The sequence below is a fragment of the Protopterus annectens genome, chromosome 1.part2, assembly GCF_019279795.1.
Source record: "Protopterus annectens isolate FY-2018-M chromosome 1.part2, PAN1.0, whole genome shotgun sequence".
In the NCBI taxonomy this organism is placed as follows: Eukaryota; Metazoa; Chordata; order Ceratodontiformes; family Protopteridae; genus Protopterus; species Protopterus annectens.
This window is the reverse complement of record NC_056727.1, coordinates 808372256-808393115: the sequence shown is the minus strand read 5'-3', so window position 1 is coordinate 808393115 and position 20860 is coordinate 808372256. Positions and strand designations below refer to the sequence as shown.

At 45.2% G+C, this 20860-nt stretch overlaps 1 protein-coding gene across 1 annotated transcript in view; it reads right to left on the bottom strand.

Annotated features, from left to right (window-relative positions):
- LOC122791266 (protein FAM98A-like) overlaps window positions 1-20860 on the bottom strand; it is a gene marked incomplete at its 5' end in the record, with an annotated part of 841249 nt that overhangs the window by 672571 nt on the left and 147818 nt on the right. Inside the window, 1 exon segment of the mRNA XM_044058940.1 lies at window positions 4838-4972. Within this exon segment, the coding sequence (XP_043914875.1) occupies window positions 4838-4972 (135 nt within the window).

The window sequence follows — 20860 nt, the reverse complement described above, 5'->3', positions numbered from 1 at the left end:
CCCTCATGGTATGTAAAGTTTCCCCAAAGGAGTAGTCTTCAGTGGGAGATGCTGAGGGAATAGAGTCTTCAGCATCAGAGTCTTCATAAGGTGGAAAAGTGTAATCCTGTTCCTCAGAAGAATCTGAGGAAATTGAAACCTGGTCAGAGGAAGCATAATCCTCCTCTTGTCTTGGTCTTTTATCAGGAGGGGGATGGGAACCCCTGATTAGGGTAATCAAATCTTCAGCCATCTTAAGCATCTGTTTCTTAGGCATGGGGCCTTGAACTGTAGACTGATGTACAGTATTCTTTGGTTTTAATGAGTTTTAAGCTTAGCATAAGATTTAATGGCGAGTGTAGTCGGTCTGAAGACACCTTCTGCAACCGAAGGTGTTTCCACTGCACTGGGGTCTACTTTTGCTCCGGTGTCGGAAGAGTCTAATGAAGATGGCTGCGTCGGCCTAGTAGACTCAGTTTGAGAATCCGCAGCTGGCTGGGGTTCCAGTTCTGCGGTTGTCAGGGGCTGCGTAGGCACCTCACTGAAAACTGGAGAACCGGCGACAGGCCCAGCCAAGGCCTCGGAGTCTGGCTTGTTCCTAGGCTGCCTGTCCTTACCCTTGTGGTTTTTTATGCATGCCGGTCGTCGGCTGCTCCGACGGCATGATATAATTAAATTTCCTACCAAAGTAATGTTGCACGAAGTCAAAAACGGCGTTTGATAGTTTGTTTATTAAACCTAGCACAAAACAGACAACCTGAGATGTCGTGGTCTGGGCCTAGGCAAGGAATACAATAGGAATGGAAGTCCTTATGAGGCATTTGCTTCCCACAAGAAATGCAATTGTTGACTTTTTCTGACATCGGACTGAGGCAAGAAAAGGTTCCCCAACGGGGTACTTAGCTTTATTGAAGACTTCGGACTGAAATTCGAATTGAAAATCTCAGGTGTCGGCCGACCGGCACTTGCGAACTGCTTCTGCTTCGGGCACCGCACGGCAAGAAAGACTGAAGAAAATGGCATCGGATGCCTCTTCTATACCCCTGGTGCTCTGACGTCAGGGAAGAAGCGACAGCAACCGACGCCGGACCAAGACTTTGGAACTCAGGCCGACTGCAAGACCGCCTGACAGCAGGATAACCCAAGTTTGATGACTGCGGCAGGGTAACACTATGAACATCCCTGGGGTACACCAGTGACAGTGTTGAGGAATGAGGAAGTGGATTTCTTCCATTTGACAGATTGTTGCCTGTTGGAAAGGTAACTGGTAAACCAGTTGATAGAAGTGGGTGAAAGGTGTAGATTAGAGAGTTTGGTTAGAAGGAGGGAGTAGGAGATGGTATTGAAAGCCTTAGAAAGGTCCAAGAGGAGGGTGGAAACAATACAGCTGGAGTCACGGGCTTTATTCACGGTTTCGAAGAAGGAGAGTAGTGCAGTAGTAGTGCTGTGATCAGGTCTGAATCCATGTTGTGTGGGGGTTAGTAAGTAATTGTCGATGAGGTAGGGTAATAATTGTATGTGGATACATTTTTCAAGTAGTTTAGAGGTGGGAGATAAGATGGCGTTAGGTCTAAAGTTGGAGATGTTATTATTGTTTCCACCTTTGTGGAGGGGAATAATTTTTCCAAATTTGGGGTACATAGCTTTCTTGGATTGACCGGTTTATAAGAATACAGATGGGGAAGGCAATGGCTTCAGCAGCTGCTTTAAGGAGGAGGAAAAGGTATTATCAGGGGCATTAGAGCATGGTTTTAATTTTAGGAGGAGTGTTTTTTATATGGGATGGGTTTGAGATAGAAGAGAGGAAGGTGGGAGGTGCAAGTACCTGAGGAGGGGGGGATAGTGGGAATTGTAGCTGGATGAGTGGCGTTATTTGTGAAGGATGATGGTAATTTGGTTATGGAGTCTATGAAAAAGCTGTTAAATTGGGAGGCTAGGTCGGTATCAGAAGCATTATGATCAGGGTGTGGATTTTCCTTTCTGCCAGGGTTGAAGAGGGGGGAGATACTATCCCAGACATTTTTTGGGTTAGTCTTGTGATTGTTTTGGAGGGTGATATAGTAGGATTTGCAGTCAGAAGTGATGAGTTTTATAACTCTTATGGAGTATTTTGTATTCATTTAGGGTGGCTGGGGTTTTGTTTTCATAGTGGTTCTTCAAGGCTTTATCATGGGGGCGCATGACAGCTAAGGTATCTTTGGTTAGCCAGGGGATGGTTTTGCTCTTAATTCTTTTAGTTCTCAGGGGGGCCAAGGAGTCTAATAGGTTTAGAAATGTTGTATAAAATAAATGACAGCTTCATCTAGGGGAAGAGTAGAGTATTTAGAGGACTCTAGGGGAAGAGCATTTAGAGGACTCCAGTTGAATTGTTTAAGTAAGTCAGAGAAGGTGTTGGGGTTGAAGTTTAAGGAGCGTACAGAGATGGTGGCATGTGGCAGTTGTAGGGAGGGAGAGTGACTGTGAGCGAAAGTGGTCACTGAAAGAGTCAGGGAGGGTACCACTACTGGAGATAAGGTGTGGGTGTGATACCAGAATCCAGTCAAAGGTGCTTCCGGAGGAATAGTCCTTTGATGGCCTGGTTATGGAGTTGATGAGCTGATGGAAGTTGTAGAGGTTTATATTTAAGGGGGTTTGGGGAGCATTGGACAGAGGACCAGTTAATATTAACATCGCCTAGGATAAAAGTCTCATTTGTAATGTTGGTAGACAGCCAAGAGAGTATGTCTTCGAGAATAGGTATATTGTCACCAGGAGGGATGCAGAGGGAGGCTAAGCATATGGTTTTATGCTTGCTTAGGTGGAGTAGGGCTAGAAGTAATTTGGCGTTGGCAAATTGGGAAATAGGCTTAGAATATGAAGTATCTGAAAGGAAGGAGGAATAGAGTAGAGCAACTCCACCTCCTTTTTTATGGGTTCCGTCTTTCTTGATGATATTATAGTTGGGAGGAGTTATTTTAGAATCTTTTATGGAGGGTTTTAGCCATGTTTCAGAGATTGACAATATGTCAGGATGGTTATGGAGAAGCCAGGCAGGAAGGCTGGGTATTTTTTTACATATACTTTGAGCATTTAATACTGAGAAGGAGAGGGTTTTTACAGATGAAGGGGTGTAAGAGGGGGTGGTTGAGGAGTTGATGGGAGAGGGACCAGGGTTGGGGTGTATATCACTGGAGAGAAGGGTGGTGATAAGTTGGTGAAGATGAAAATAGAGGCGATTGGAAATGTTTTGTGTATAGTTTGAAGGTTGCATGTTTTGTTTAAGTAGTGCTAGTTAGGGTTAGAGTAATAAACTTGTAGGTGGTAAATAGTTTGAAGGGGAAGAGTAGGGAGAGGTTGCAGAAGTATAGATGAGGGCTTATGAAGGTAGAAGAGTGCTGGTGTTGATTAGGGATTGAACTGGTTGTGTGAAAGTGGGGGGAGTGAACAGTGTTAAAGGGTTTGGTGAGGTAGGTTAAATAGGATAAAACTAAGTAGTAGTAGATGGGTTACATACTGGATTCTGTTAAACTCTTGCTGGATTGGACAGAAGAAACTGAAGGTGATCTGGGTGGACGTTTCTCCAGAAATGGACTGGGACGACGACCCAAAAAGGAGTCCATTGTGGGTGAGTACCTGGTAATTGCTTAAAAGAAAAATTTTGGTTCCAGGGGTTTGGTCGGCATCGAAGAGGAAGAGTCCGTAGCTGTCATCAGTGCCAAAGTAGTCAGTGCAGAAACTGGCATCAACGGCACAGAAGATCGAGTCACTTGACCCACCGGTTCCAAGGAAATTCTAGGAACCATGGGAGCTTTGGCCATTTTAACTGGTGGTTCCAAAGAGAAATTTGGAACTGACTGACTTTGTTTCTTACTCTTCTCCTGCTTGCTAGAAAATAAATAAGATGGTGAACTTGCTTCTGTTCTAGAACCAGATAAGGCCTTGTCAAAATCTGCTTTTAGAAGTCCTTTAAGGATAAGTTTATTTCTGCAGTCGACTAGTGCCCTATGGCTAAAACTAACAAATGGCACAGTCTTACTGCAAATGTACTACCCCTAAACAATAAACACAGTTTCTGCCTGTCTGAGTTAGGAAGCTTTCTATCGCATTTCTGACACCTTTTGAAGGTAGAAGTTCCTTTAACTGTTTTTTCTGCCATGATAAAGGTCAGTCAGACACACACAGACACAAACAGGCACACACATGTAGTACCAACAATGGTACTTAAGAAATACCAGTAAGGGTAAAGTGAAAGGTACCAACAATGGTATGAAGAAACTCCCGAAATGGTAGATTAAAGGGCTGCATGCACACAAGACAAGCTATACAACAGAGAAGCGAGTAGTTGAAAATGGAAAGGTAACAACGATAAATGAAGAACGGTATAAAAAAAACTTACAGTTTTAGAAATATTAGCTGTCACTTGAGAGCTCAGAGGCGAGAACGCATCTGGTACTAAGCAGCAGCAAACGAGATCTACGGTATCTTGTGAGGAGCATCATGGGTAGAGCTTAGCTAAAGAGTTTTTGGAAGTACGAGCTGGAATAACAGCACAGTCAGTTACGAGGTTCGGAACCAAAACCACAGTCAAGGATAAGGTGAAGATTGACATCAGATCACATCTTATTTATCAGTACTACAGGAAAAAACTGACTAAAATATCAAAGCAATACATCAATGTAGCTTAAGGCATGCATCAGAACAGCTGTCTGCACCTCTCTCCTTTGTGGCACAATCCTTTAGACTACTTATATCCTGTTACCACTAAGAAATATCACAAACAAATATACAAACTCAGTCTCTGATGCAGCAATATAAAAAGCACACCTACACACAATTAGCATTTAAAATGGAATGTGAAGTACATCAAGTTGAAACTTACTGAGTAGTAGCAGCGAGTTAGTCTTGTTCAGGAGGCGTTTTGTCACATCTCCACTTACAAGAACAGAGTAGGGGCAGTTCATTTCATTCATTAGCCCACTTACTTCCAACTGAAATTCTTCTGCTTCTTTTGGACCTAGTAGTTAAAAAGAAAACAGAAAAATATAACCGCACTATAAAATTAGACAGAACATAACTAAAGAATCGTTTCACATCATAACATGCAAACCACAATGACTTGCCCTTTCTGTTCAATGTCAAAGTAAGAACTGCATTTACTTTTTAACATATTCAAAAAGGATTTTCCTAAACTACAGCCAACAGCTTGTTTGCTCCCTGTACATAGAAAGCAACATTCCAAAATGATACAAAAAAACCCAAAAAAAAAACAAACCTTACATCTTACCATAATATTCCATATGTGTTGTTCATCTTCTTTCATTCATCACTGATGGGTTCGGTTCTGAGCCCTCGGAACCAAGTCGGCACATTACCAAGCTTGTGCCAACCAAAACCTCTCGAGCTATGCTTCTACCCACAATGCCCTTCTCCCTGTTCTCAGATTGAGTTTGCCCATGATAAACTAGAAAAAGCAGTGGCCCATTCTGCGCAAATGCCCAGGAGCCTTTGGAGGGGGAAGGAGGGTGGGAAGTGATGAATGAAAAAAGATGAAGAACACAGATCGTTGTTAATCTTCTTTCCATTCATCACTGATGTGACAGAATCCCAAACTACCTTGAGTCACATGGGCGGCCCTTATGGAAGAACGTTCCCGAGTACCTCTGAGCCAAAGGCAGCTCTTCCTCTGGAGACCACATCTAATTTGTAATGATTGATAAAAGTGTGGAGTTTAGCCCAAATGGCTACTGCACAAACGTCATCCATAGGAAGCCTTGGAGTAGAAAGCTACAGATGTTGTCATAGACCTAGTGGAATGGGCTTTAACCTGCAGTATAGGTTCTTTTGTGGAAGAGTAAGAGAAGCATATGCAGTCCCTTAGCCAGTTCGATAAAAGTAACCGTACATCCAAGGAATGTAGGCAGTACTCCTTTACTTGAAAAATTCGGAAAGAACACTAGTAGGGCAATGGACTGATTGATGAAGAAGTCAGAAACAACCTTGGGGAGGAAAGATGGATTCGTCCAGAGTGATACTCTGGCCTTGTGAAAGACCAAGTAGGGTCTTTTAATGTACAATGTCTGTAGCTCCGAAACCCGCCTGACGACATGGCTACCAAGAACAAGGATTTCCAAGGCAAGAATTTCAGGTCACACTTTGCTGCAGGTTCAATGGGAGGTTGAGTCAACGACTGTAGAACTAACACGAGGTTCCATGGCTCTATAGGCTGTCTGACTGGGGACTGATGTGTGAAACTCTTTTGAGAAAGGTTTTACATAAACGTAGTGAGATGAGAAGTGTACCATCCAGCCCATTATGGTAACTAGAAATTGGTGGCAGATGTACTCGTATGGTAGAGGCTTAGAAAATGTACTGCAAAACCACCATGACCGGAGCCGAATACGGATCTAGCATGTTATCCTTTGACCAGAGAGAGAACATTTTCCATTTGTCCTGATACAGTCTTCTGGTGGATGGTTTATGAGAGGCCAGGATAATATCCCGAACAGGTGAGGTGAGATCAGCCTGCCTGGCAATTAACGAAAGTGGAGAAATCAAGCTGTCAGCTTGAGACTGGACAGATTCGGGTGGCTCAACCCTTGGGGGTGAGCAATCAGGTCTGGAAGAGGTCCAGAATCCACGGTGGGTATACCAGATGAGGCCAAAGGTAGGGGAACCAAACTTGTCGAAACCAAAAATGGACTGTGAGGATCACTTTGCATTTTAACCGATGAGCTTTCTTTAAGAACTGTGGAATCAGAGGAATGGGGGGATAAGCATAAAGAAGTCCCATGGGCCAATTGTGAATCACAGCATCCATTGGGGATTCTCCCTTTGAGAGGAATAGGGCAAAATAACTGCTGCACTTGTTGCTCAATGGAGAGGCAAAAAGGTCGTAGCACGGCTGGCCCAGCAGCTGAAAATGTCTGCCACCACATCGGGATTAAGGAACCACTCGAGGGGCAGGAGAATACATCTGCTCAACTTGTCCGCACTCACACTGGAGCTCCCCGAGATATGCTTTGCTATCAGAAAGCGGTTGGAAGCTATCGGCCACTGCCAAATCCTCATGGCCTCTCGACACATGGGGTAGGATTTGGTTTCTCCTTGCTTGCATACCAGACTACTGACATTGTCTGACTGAATTGCAATTGTCCTAAAAGGAAGAAAGTACAGTTTTGTACCTACCACAAATGTAGATGTTAGAGTGTACACCCTGCTGCAGCCATCACACTTGGGTTATCCTGCCATCAGGCGGTCCTGCGGTCGCCCGGAATTCCAAAGTCTTGGTCCGGCGTCGGTTGCTGTGGCTTCTTCCCTGACGTCAGTGCGCCAGGGGTACATATAATGCATCCGATGCCATTTTCTTCAGTTTTTCTTGCCCCAGATGTCAGGTGCCCCCAAAAAGGTGGCCAATAATTAGTACCAAATTAAGAAATTTTTGCACAAACACAAAATCCCTCCAGCTAAAAGCAAATACATCAGGAAGGTATTGTAGAGATTTAGCCAGTTAGGGTAGGTCAGAGGGGATGGAGGGAGGGTAACCTGGACTGCAGCAGGGTGTGCACTCGAACATCTACATTTAGGGTAGGTACAAAAAGTACAGTTTTGTACCTACCATAAATGTAGATGTTCGAGTGCTCATACAGCTGCAGTCATAACAGATGGGTTATCCTGCCGTCAGGCGGGTCCTCGGTCTGCCGAATTCCAAAGTCTAGGTCAGGCATCAGTTGTCATCGCTTCCTCCCTGACGTCAATGCGGCAGGGGTATAAAAGAGGCAGCCAACGCCATTTTCTTCAGTTTTTCTTGTCCCAGATGTCAGGTGCCCCCAGAAGGAAGGCAAAACAAACTCATGTAATAATGCAATGTAATATAATCAAAAAACAGTAGTATGCAAGCAAATACACCATAAAGAATACCCCAATCAGGTTGTATGAGGAGGTGTTTGTCATAAAGCCTGTCCCAAGAGGGGATGGAGGGAGGGAAACCTGGACTGCAGCTGTATTAGCACTCGAACATCTACATTTATGGTAGGTACAAAACTGTACTGTGTTCATTGTGCATACAGCTGCAGTCATAACAGATGGGTAGAATCCCAAAGCTAAAAAGGGGTGGCAAGCACTAAGTGGAACAAGGATGCCCTGCAAGAGTGCTGTGGCAAAGCCCGCTCTACATTTAGAGTATAGTGGAAGGTGGTAGTGCTTGGAGAAAGTGTGCACAGAACTCCAAGTGGCTGCTTCCAAAATATCCTTGGTAGGAACGCCCCTGAGGAAAGCTGCAGAGGTAGCTGTGGCCCTTGTGGAGTGAGATCTGATGCTTGTAGGTACAGTTTTTCCATGAAATGAGTAACAAAAGCGTATGCAGTGGGCTATCCATTTTGAGATTGTCTGTTTGGAAATAGCCTTTCCTTGAGCACCTGTAGCATAGGACACAAAGAGTTGCTCTGATTTTCTGAAAGGCTTTGTCCTGTCCAAATAATAACGAAGTTGTCTGTGAATGTCCAAGGAATGTAGTAGTCTTTCCCCTTTGTTTTGTGGGTTAGGATAAAAGGTAGGTAAGTGTATAGTCTGATTTAAGGCTACACTGGATACTACCTTTGGCATAAAGGAAGGGTTGGTTCGTAAGGAAACTCTGTCCTGATGGAAAATGATGAAAGGTTGCACCGCCATGAGGGCTTGTAGTTCCGAAACCCTGCGTGCTGAGGTGATAGCCAGAAGGAAAGCTGTTTTCCATGACAAATATTGTAGTTCTGTTGAGGCAGCTGGCTCAAATGGAGGCAGAGTTAGTTTTTCTAAAATGAAGGTCCCAAGCAGGTACTGGTGGTTTCCTTGGGGGTTTTATATTCTTAGCCCCTCTGAGGAACTGTCTTAAGAAAGGATGAGAGAATAAAGGAGGATCAGTGTTGTATTGTGCAGAAATGGCTGAAGCATGGATCTTGATGGAGGAGAAGGAAAGTTCACTGTTTAACATCTCAGCAAGGTACTGTAATATTTTAGGTAAATTTAGAACCCAAGGATTCTGGCCCTTTTTCTGATTCCAAGCACAAAACCGTTTCCATTTGGCGGAGTAGGCTTTTCTAGTTGAAGATCTTCTGGCCTCCAAGATGACATCCTGCACCTCCTTGGAGAGGAGGGTCTGTTGGGAAATCAAGGAATCCTCCATGCGGCTAGATTGAGGGTTTTTAGCTGACTGTGAAGAGTTTTGAAGTTGTGTTGGGTCAACAGAGGAGGCACTAGAGGCAGGATCCATGGAGGGGAATGCATCAGGCTCTTCAGGAGTGGATACCAGTGTTGTCTTGGCCAGTCTGGAGCAATGAGAATAATCTTTGGCCTCTCTGCTCTGGCTTTTAGTAGAACTTTGGGCAGAAGAGGAAGAGGTGGAAAGGCATAGACTGTCATTGTTGTCCAATTGAAAGAAAGTGCGTCCACTTTCCAGGACTGTGGATGATAGGTCCTTGAGCAAAATTTTTTCAGTTGGTAATTTTTGTGGGTAGCAAAGAGGTCTATGTCTGGCCGTCCCCATGCCTGAATTATCTTTGCGAAAACTTGAGGATGCAACTTCCATTTGTGTGGATCTGTCATATTTCTGCTTAGGTTGTCTGCCAGCGTGTTATCCTTCCCTGGCAGGAATTGTGCTTGAAGTTGGATTTGCAATTCCAGAGCCGTGTTCCAAAGGGACATGGCTAGTCTGCACAGGGGGTATGAATGAGTTCCTCCCTGTTTGTTTATGTACCACATCACTGTGGTGTTGTCTGCCCTTATCAATAGCTGGCCGGGATGCAGTAGGTCTTTGAAGGCCATAATAGCATTTTGTACTGCTAGCATTTCCTTTTGATTGATGTGTAGGTGCTTCTCTTTTTGGGACCATTTGCCCTGAATGCACTGATCTGTCATGTGCACCCCCCCAGGCGTAGTCCGAGGCGTCTGTTGTGATGATTTGATTTGCTTGAGGCATGCAGAAGGGGAGACCTATGTTTCTTTGGCATGCTTGAGCCCACCACAGAAATTCCTTTTGAAGACAAGGAATGAGTGGTATAATTGTTTCCAAACTGTGGCTATGTTGAGACCATAAGTTTTTTAGGTACCATTGAAGTTTCCTCATATGCAGCTTTGCACATGGGATCAGTAGGATGCAAGATGCCATGAATCCCAGAGCCTGCAAGACTTTCCTTGCAGTCAGCCTGGTGAAGGTTGCCATTTTTCTGAAGTATTGAGATAGTTGCCCTTGCTTCTCTGGCGTGAGGTAGGCCATCCGGGTGTTTGTATTTAAGCTGGCACCCAGGAAAATTATTGCTTGAGAGGGTATTAGTTTTGATTTCTTTTTGTTGACTGTATATCCCAGAAAGTTCAACAATTTTATTACAAAGGCCAGGTGTTTCAGAAGTATGTGCTTGCTGTCCGCTTGGATCAGGCAGTCGTCCAGATATGGGTATATTTGTATTCCTTGAAGTCTGCAGAAGGCAATTACTGATGCCAGGCATTTCGTAAACACTCTGGGCGCAGTAGATAAGCCAAAGGGCAATGCAGAGAATTGATAATGGGTTGAACCTGCAAGAAATCTGAGGTATCTTCTGCAATCTTGTCTGATAGGGACATGCAGGTATGCCTCCTTGAGGTCCAATGTTACCAGCCAAGACTCCTTGCCCAGCATGGGAAGAAGCTGCTGTAATGTGAGCATCTTGAATTTTGGTACGAGTAAATATGTGTTTAGGATGGATATGTCCAAAATAGATCTCCAATCTTTGTCCTTCCTTGGTACCAGGAATAGTCTGGAATAAAAACCTTGACCTTGTTCTTTTGCAGGTACCTCTTGAATAGCTTTCATGTCCATGAGAGCTGAAATTTGTTTTTGTGCCTCTGCCCTTGGATTTTGTGGCAGGTTTGGCATGCCTCTCATTTTTGGAAGGGTGTGAAAGTGGAATCTGTAGCCTCTGTCTATAATGTCCAGGATCCATTTGTCTTTTGTGACAGTATGCCAATTTTTTTAAAATAATGCCAGTTTTCCGCCTAAAGGTGCTGCCATTAAAGCTTTGCTTGGCATGCAAAGGGGAAAGTCATTGTGTCTGCTTTCTGAATGGCTGTGATCTATCTTCTCCACCTCTTGGTGCAGGAGCTTGCCATTGCCTGGCTCTAAATGATCCTTGAGATTGCCCTCTACTCCTCGGGCGCCTGTATCTACCTCTTTGAGGTCTGTCCGTGGCTGGAAAGGACCAATTTTTCGAAGGCAAGTTTCTGCTGAAACGTGGAGGCTGTACCTGTAGGAAATCTTTCACTGTTTGCATTGACCTTGCCTTTTCCTCCATTTTCTTTAGTACCTCCTCAGCTTTAACACCAAACAATACATCTTTTTGAAGAGGTGCATCTAGTAATTTAGCTTTGACATGATCTGGTAAGGTTTGCTCTTTGAGCCAAGCATGTCTACATATGACAGACCCTGTAACAGCAGCTCTACATGAGGCCTCAAAAGCATCAAAACCACATTGCAAGGTATGTTTACCCACTTGCTCTGCACTATGCAACAAATCCTGTAACTCCTTTAAATCTGGTTGTTCAGGTTGTCATTTTGCTTTTCAACTGAGATAACAAAAACTGTTGATACTTTAACATATGGAACTGACAGTTTAATGCCCTCATGGTTAAAGTGGCCGAGGTGTATACCTTTTTACCCCACCTTTCTAAAGCTCTGGAATCCCTCTCTGAAGGTAATGGGTTTTTGGCAGTAGAGGCCTTAATTCCCTTAGGACCCTGTGAAATAGTTTCTGGGTCAGCAGCATGGCTTTTGTATAGGAATTGGTGTGAATCAGGAACCCGGTAATACCGGTCAGGTTTAACAGGAGCTGGAGGTAAAGAATCTGGGTTTAGGCTGCCTTCTGTGTACACATCGTCTAATATATCCAAAACAGGAGGAATAGCCAGAGGCCTGTGCTGAGGAAGCAAGAGAAAATCCCCGAGCCTTTTCTTGGAATCTGAGTAATCTTGGCCTTCCCAGTGAAAGTGTTCCCTCAAGGTATGTAAGGTTTCCCCAAAAGAATAGTCCTCAGGGGGGGAGACAGAGGGAATGGACTCCTCAGCATCAGAATCTTCAAAAGGGGAATATGAATATTCCTGGTCCTCAGAATGTTCTGAGGTAATAGAGGCTTGGTCTGAGGAAGGGTAGTCTTCCTCCAGTCTGGGCCTTTTGTCCGAGGGTGTTTGAGAACCCCTGATAAGAGTAATCAAATCCTCTGCCATTTTGAGCATGCGTTTTTTAGGCATGGGGCCTAGAGAGGGCCTCTGTGGAGCTTGTCTTTTAGTTTTCATGGCTGCTTTGGATTTTGTGAAAGCCTTAATGGAAAAAGAGGAAGGCCTGAAAACACGTTGAGAGGTGGCAGGTCTGTCTAAATTCTGAGTTTCCCCACCAAGAGTGGCGTCGGTATCTGTAGTCGGAGTGGGGGCAGAGGAGCCTGCGACCTCGGGCACAGAAGACACTGCTAAAAAAGCGTCATCGGTACTTAGGGGCTGCGTAGGCGCCTCGCTGAGAACCGGAGCACCTGTAGCCGGCTTTAGCGTGGTGTCGGTAGAAGTCGCGGACCTCGTATGTCGGTCCTTATCTTTGCGTCTTTTACTCAAAAAGTACAGTTTTGTACCTACCATAAATGTAGATGTTCGAGTGCTAATACAGCTGCAGTCATAACAGATGGGTTCTCCTGCAGTCAGGCGGGTCCTCGGTCGGCCGAATTCCAAAGTCTAGGTCCGGCGTCGGTTGTCGTCGCTTCTTCCCTGACGTCAGTGCGACAGGGGTATAAAGGAACCAGCCAACGCCATTTTCTTCAGTTTTTCTTGCCCCAGATGTCAGGTGTCCCCAGAAGGAAGGCAATACATAAATTTGTGTAATCATGCAGTGCAATATAATCCAAATACAATAGTTGCAAGCAAATGCATCATAAATGAATACCCCAATCAGGTTGTATGAGGGTGTGTTAGCCTATAGGCCTGTCCCAAGAGGGGAACCTGGACTGCAGCTGTATTAGCACTCGAACATCTACATTTATGGTAGGTACAAAACTGTACTATGTTCATCGTGCATACAGCTGCAGTCATAACTGATGGGTAGAATCCCAAAGCTAAGAAAGGGGTGGTAGGCACTAGGTGGAATTAGGAGGAGGCAAAATGCCCTGCAAGACTGCAGTGGCAAAGCCTGCTCTAGATTTTGAGTATAATTGTAGGTTGTAGTGCTTGGAGAAGGTATGCACAGAACTCCAAGTGGCTGCTTCCAAAATATCATTGGTAGGAACTCCTCTGAGGAATGCTGCAGAGGTGGCTGTGGCCCTGGTAGAATGAGTCCTAATGCCTGTAGGAACAGTTTTGCCATGAAAGGAATAGCAAAAGCGTATGCAGTGGGCTATCCATTTTGAGATTGTCTGTTTGGAAATTGGCTTCCCTTGAGCTCCTACCGCATAGGCCACAAAGAGCGGTTCTGATTTTCTGAAAGGCTTTGTTCTGTCCAAATAATAACGCAGTTGTCTGTGGATGTCCAAGGAATGTAGTAATCTCTCCCCTTTGTTTTGAGGATTAGGATAAAAAGTAGGTAAATGTATGACCTGATTTAAAGCTACCCTGGATACCACTTTAGGCATAAAGGACGGGTTGGTTCGTAAGGAAACTCTGTCCTGATGGAAGATAATAAAAGGTTGGACGGCCATGAGAGCCTGTAGTTCTGAAACTCTACGAGCTGAGGTGATAGCCAGAAGGAAAGCTGTTTTCCAGGACAAATATTGCAAATCTGATGAGCCAGCTGGCTCAAAGGGAGGCAAGGTCAGTTTTTCCAGCATGAAATTAAGATCCCAAGCAGGTATTGGTTGTTTTCTTGGAGGCCTTAAATTCTTAGCCCCTCTGAGGAACTGCCTTAGGAGAGGGTGAGAGAATAAAGGTGGAAAAGTGTTGTATTCTGCAGAGATGGCTGATGCATGGATTTTGATGGAGGAGAAAGAAAGTCCACCGCTTAGCAGTTCAGCCAAATATTGTAGTATTTGAGGTAAATTCAGTTTTCCAGGATCCTGGCCCTTTTTCTCATTCCAGACACAAAAACGTTTCCATTTTGCAGAGTAAGCTTTTCTAGTTGATGGCCTTCTGGCCTCCAAAATGACATCCTGCACCTCCTTGGAGAGTAGGGCCTGTTGTGATGCTAAGGAATCTTCCATGCGGCGAGATTGAGTGTTTTTAGCTGACTGTGAAGAGTTTTGAAACTGTGCTGAGTCAGAAGAAGAGGCATTAGAGGCAGGGTCCATGGAGGGGAATGCGTCCGGCTCCTCAGGAGTGGGTACCAGTGTTGCCTTGGCCAGTCCGGAGCAATGAGGATCATCTTTGGTCTGTCTGCTTTGGTCTTTAATACGACTTTGGGCAGCAGGGGAAGAGGAGGGAAGGCATAAACTGTCATTGATGTCCAACTGAAGGAAAGAGCATCCACTCTCCAGGCCTTTGGATGGAAGATCCTTGAGCAGAATTTTGACAATTGATGATTCTTGTGGGAGGCAAAGAGATCTATGTCTGGCCTTCCCCATTCTTGTATTATTTCTGTAAAAACTTTTGGATGCAATTTCCATTCGTGTGGATCTGTCATATTCCTGCTTAGGTTGTCTGCCAGCATGTTTTCCTTGCCTGGCAAGTACTGTGCTTGTAGTTCCATCTGTAAGTCCATGGCCATGTTCCAAAGTGACATGGCCAGTCTGCATAGGGGAGAAGAATGCGTTCCTCCCTGTTTGTTTATGTACCACATAACTGTGGTGTTGTTCGTTCTTATCAATAGTTGACCTGGTTGTAGAAGGTCCTTGAAAGCTATAATAGCATTTATTACTGCTAGCATTTCTTTTTGGGACCATTTGCCCTGAATGCACCAGTCTGGCATGTGTGCCCCGCAGGCGTAGTCCGAGGCGTCTGTTGTGATGACTTGATTTGCTTGAGGCTTGCTGAATGGAAGACCTGTGTTTGTTTGACATGCTTGAGCCCACCACAGAAATTCCTTTTGCAGACATGGAATTAGTGGTATTATTGTTTCCAAACTGTGTCTGTGTTGAGACCATATGTTTTTCAGGTTCCATTGTAGTTTTCTCATATGCAGTTTTGCACATGGGATTAGTAAGATGCAAGATGCCATGAATCCCAGAGCCTGCAGGATTTTCCTTGCAGTCAGCCTGGTGCACCTTGCCAGTGTTCTGAAGTATTGAATTAGTTGCCCCTGCTTCTCTGGCGTGAGGTAGGCCATCTGGGCATTTGTGTCCAAATAGGCACCCTGGAAAACTATCTTCCGAGAGGGTATTAGCCTTGATTTCTCTTTGTTGACTGTGTATCCCAGAGAGTTTAATAACATTATTACACAAGCCAGATGTTTCAGAAGAATGTGCTTGCTGTCCGCTTGGATCGGGCAGTCGTCCAAATAAGGGTATATTTGTATCCCTTGAAGTCTGCAGTAGGCAATTACTGATGCCAGGCATTTCGTGAATACTCTGGGCGCAGTAGATAAGCCAAAGGGCAATGCAGAGAATTGATAATGGGTTGAACCTGCAAGAAATCTGAGGTACCTTCTGCAATTTTGTCTGATTGGGACATGCAGGTATGCCTCCTTGAGGTCCAATGTTACCAGCCAAAACTCCTTGCCCAGCATGGGAAGAAGTTGCTGTAGAATGAGCATCTTGAATTTTGGTACCAGTAGAAATGTGTTTAGGATGGATAGATCCAAAATAGGTCTCCAATCTTTTCCCTTCCTTGGCACCAGAAATAGCCTGGAATAAAAACCTTGACCTTGTTCGTGTGTAGGTACCTCTTGAATAGCTTTCATGTTTATGAGATCTGAAATTTGCCTTTGTGCCTCTGCCCTTTGATTGTGTGGCAGGTTTGGCATGCCTCTCATTTTTGGAACGGATGAAAATGGAATTTGTAGCCTCTGTTTATAATGTCCAGGATCCATTTGTCCTTTGTGACAACATGCCAATTTTTTGAATATAATGCCAGCTTTCCTCCTAAGGGGGCTGCCATTTGAGACCTGGTTGGCATGCAAAGGGCAAAGTCATTGGGTTTGCTTTCTGAAAGATTGCGAGTTGTCCTCACCACCTCTTTGTGTAGGAGCTTGCCATTGTCTGCCTCTATACGATCCTTGTGATTGTCCTCTGCCCCTCGGGCACCTATATCTGCCTCTTTGGGGTCTGTCTGTGGCAGGAAAGGACCAGTTTTTGGAAGGCCAATTTCTACTAAAACGTGGGGGTTGAACCTGCAGAAATTCTTTCACAGTATGCATTGATTTAGCCTTTTCCTCCATTTTCTGTAATACTTCCTCAGCATTAGCACCAAATAGTACATCCTTTGAAGAGGGGCGTCTAGTAACTTAGCTTTGACATGATCAGGCAAGGCTTGTTCCTTGAGCCAGGCATGCCTACGTATGACTGAACCTGTAACAGCAGCTCTACATGAGGCCTCTAGAGCATCAAAACCACATTGTAAGGTATGCTTACCCACTTGTTCTGCACTATGCATCAAATCCTGCGACTCCTTCAAGTCTGGTTGTTCAGGTTGTGACATTTTACTTTTCAATTGTGATAACAAAAACTGTTGGTATTTTAGCATATGAAACTGACAGTTTAAGGCCCTCATGGATAAGGTAGACGAGGTATATACCTTTTTCCCCCACCTTTCTAAAAATCTGGAATCTCTCTCGGAAGGCAATGGATTTTTGGCAATGGAGGCCTTAACTCCCTTGGGCCCCTGTGAGATGGTTTCAAGGTCAGCAGCATGGCTTTTGTATAGAAATTGGTGTGAGTCAGGAACCCTGTAGTACCTGTCAGGCTTAACTGGAGCTGGAGGTAGAGAGTCCGGGTTAAGGCAGGCCTCCGAGTAAACATCATCTAGGATGCCCAAGACAGGAGGTATAGCCAGAGGCCTGTGCTGGGGTAACAAAAGAAATTCCCTGAGCCTTTTCTTGGAATCTGAATAATCCTGGCCTTCCCAGTGGAAGTGTTCCCTTAAGGTATGCAAAGTTTCCCCAAATGAGTAATCCTCAGGGGGGGATACAGGAGGAATAGACTCCTCCGCATCAGAGTCTTCAAAAGGGGAGTAAGACTGTTCCTGATCATCAGAGTGTTCTGAAATAATGGAGCCCTGATCAGAGGAGGGGGAATCTTCCTCCACTCTGGGCCTTTTGTCCGGAGGGGGCTGAGAACGTCTGATTAGAGTAATTAAACCCTCAGCCATTTTAAGCATCTGTTTCTTAGGCATGGGGCCTGGAGATGGGCCCTGTGTAGCTGGTCTCTTAGAGTGCATGATTGCTTTAGACTTGGTGAAAGCCTTGATGGAGAAAGAAGAGGAAGGTCTGAAGACACCTTGAGTGGAGGTGGACCTGTCCACATTCTGTGTTTCAACGCTAAGAGTGGCTTCGGTATCTGTAGTCGGGGTGTGGGCCGAGGAGCCTGCGACCTCGGGCACAGGAGACACCACCAAAGATGTGTCGTCGGTAATCAGGGGCTGCGTAGGCGCCTCGCTGAGAACCGGACCACGTGTAGTCGGCTTTGGCATGGTGTAGGTAGAGGCAGCGGACCTTGAGTGTCGGTCCTTGTCTTTCCGTTTTTTAGACAAAACCGGAGTCGGAGTAGCCGATGACATAGTATAGTTAAATGCTTTCCCAAAATAATGCTGGGCGAACTCCGCCCGAGGCTTAATAGTGCGTTTGTTGAATGTAGCACAAAAGCGACAGACCGAGACGTTGTGGTCTGGGCCTAAACAAGGAGTACAGAAGGAATGGAAATCCTTATGCGGTATTTGCTTCCCACAAGAAATACAATTATTAACTTTGTCTGACATTGGTCTGAGGCAAGAAAAGTTTCCCCAACGGGGTACTTAGCTTTTAAGAAGACTTCAGTTTCGAAATTTTCGTAATCTCAGGAGCTGGCCGACCGGCACTTGCGAACTGCTTCTGCTTCGGGCACCGCGCGGCAAGAAAGACTGAAGAAAATGGCGTCGGCTGGTTCCTTTATACCCCTGTCGCACTGACGTCAGGGAAGAAGCGACGACAACCGACGCCAGACCTAGACTTTAGAATTCGGCCGACCGAGGACCCGCCTGACGGCAGGAGAACCCATCTGTTATGACTGCAGCTGTATGCACGATGAACATCCTGTACTGCAGCTGTATGAGCACTCGAACATCTACATTTATGGTAGGTACAAAAAGTACAGTTTTGTACCTACCATAAATGTAGATGTTCGAGTGCTAATACAGCTGCAGTAATCACAGACGGGTTTTCAGCCGTCAGGCGGTCCCTCGGTCGGCCGAATTCCAAAGTCTTGGTCCGGCGTCGGTTGTCGTCGCATACTCTTCTGACGTCAGGAAGGCCAGAGTATATAAGACACAGCAGACGCCATTTTCTTCAGTCTTTCTTGCCCCAGATGTCAGGTGCCCCCAAAAGGAAGGCAATACATAAATAAAGCTTATCCACAAATGCAAGCAAATAAAACATAGCAGGATAACCCAGTCAGGAGGTATGAAGAGGGTGTTAGGCCCCATGCCCTTACCAAGAGGGGAAGGAGGGAGGGAAACCTGTACTGCAGCTGTATTAGCACTCGAACATCTACATTTATGGTAGGTACAAAACTGTACTATGTTCATCGTGCATACAGCTGCAGTAATCACAGATGGGTAGAGTCCCAAAGCTATGCATAGGGTGGTAGGTACTAGGAGGAACTGGGTTGAGCCAGAATGCCCTGCAAAACAGCAGTGGCAAAGCCTGCTCTTGTTCTGGAATATAAGGGCAGATGGTAGTGTTTTGTGAAGGTATGTACAGAACTCCAAGTGGCTGCCTCCAAGATATCCTTAGTAGGCACACCTCTGAGGAAGGCTGTAGAGGTGGCTGTGGCCCTGGTGGAGTGAGATCTGATACCAGTAGGGACAGGTTTCCCATGATGGGAGTAACAAAAACGTATGCAGTGGCCAATCCACTTGGAAATGGTCTGTCTGGTAACTGGTTTCCTGGAGCCCCTACGCATAGGACACAAAAAGTTGGTCTGATTTCCTGAAGGACTTTGTTCTGTCCAAATAGTAACGTAGCTGCCTGTGGATGTCTAAAGAGTGAAGCAGCCTTTCCCCTTTGTTTTGAGGGTTAGGATAAAAGGTAGGAAGGTGTATGGCTTGGTTTAAGGCTACCCTAGATACCACTTTAGGCATAAAAGATGGGTTGGTGCAGAGGAAACCCTGTCCTGATGGAAGATGAGGAAGGGCTGCACCGCCATGAGGGCCTGTAGTTCAGAAACCCTACGAGCTGAAGTGATGGCCAGAAGGAAAGCTGTTTTCCAGGACAAAAATTGTAGATCTGTTGAAGCAGCAGGTTCAAAGGGAGGCAATGTTAATTTTTCTAGTATGTAATTAAGGTCCCAGGCTGGTATTGGTTGTTTCCTTGGAGGTCCTATATTCTTAGCTCCTCTGAGGAACTGCCGTAAGAGTGGGTGTGAGAATAAAGGAGGATCTGTGTTGAATTCTAAAGAAATGGCTGAGGCGTGTATTTTGATTGAAGAAAATGAAAGTCCACTGCTCAGTAGTTCAGCTAGGTACTGTAACACCTGAGGCAAGTTCAATTTTCTAGGGTCCTGCCCTCTTTTCTCATTCCAACAGCAAAACCGCTTCCATTTTGCGGAGTAAGCTTTTCTAGTAGATGGTCTTCTGGCCTCCAAAATGACATCCTGCACCTCCTTGGAGAGTATAGTTTGATGTGGTGTTAAGGAATTTTCCATGCAGCGAGGTTGAGTGTTTTCAGCTAGCTGTGAAGGGTTTTGTAGTTGTTCTGCGTCAGCAGAAGTGGTATTAGAGGCAGGGGCCAGGGAGGAGTATGTGTTAGGCTCCTCAGGAGTGGATACCAGTGTTGCCTTGGCCAGTCTGGAGCAATCAGTATCATCCTTGGTTTGTCTGTTCTTGCTTTCAAAAGCACCTTGGGCAGTAGAGGCAGAGGTGGGAATGCATAAACTGTCCATGTTGTCCAACTGAATGAAAGGGCGTCCACTTTCCAGGCCTTTGGATGGAAGGTCCTTGAGCAAAACTTTTTCAATTGATGGTTCCTGTGGGAGGGAAAGAGATCTATGCCTGGCCTCCCCCACGCTTGGATTATCTCCGTAAACACCTGCGGATGTAGCTTCCATTCGTGTGGGTCTGTCATATTCCTGCTCAGAGTGTCTGCCAGTGTGTTTTCCAGTCCTGGCAAGTACTGTGCCTAAAGTTCGATTTGTCTTTCTAGAGCCAAGTTCCAAAAAGTCATGGCTAGTCTGCACAAGGGGTATGAGTGTGTTCCTCCTTGTTTGTTTATGTACCACATTACTGTGGTGTTGTCTGTTCTTATCAGTAATTGTCCTGGATGCAGGAAGTCCTTGAAAGCTGTAATTGCATTTATTACTGCTAGCATTTCTTTTTGATTGATGTGAAGGTGCTTTTCCTTTTGGGACCATCTGCCCTGAATGCACCTGTCCTTCATGTGCGCCCCCCCATGCGTAATCTGAGGAGTCTGTGGTTATGACTTGTTTTGCTTGAGGCTTGCAGAAAGGAAGGCCTGTGTTTACTTGACATGCTTGGGCCCACCATAGAAATTCCTTTTGTAGACATGGAATTATTGGTATAATTGCTTCCAAGCTGTGACTGTGTTGAGAACATAGATTTTTTAGGTACCATTGAAGTTTCCTCATATGCAGCTTTGCACATGGGATTAGAAGAATGCAAGATGCCATGAATCCCAGAGCCTGCAGGATTTTCCTTGCAGTAAGCCTGGTACTTTTTGCTAGTGTTTTGAAGTACTGAGATAATTGCCCTTGTTTTTCTGGCGTAAGGTATGCCATCTGGGTGTTTGTGTCCAAGCTGGCACCCAGGAAGGTTATTTTCTGAGATGGTGTTAGCCTTGATTTCT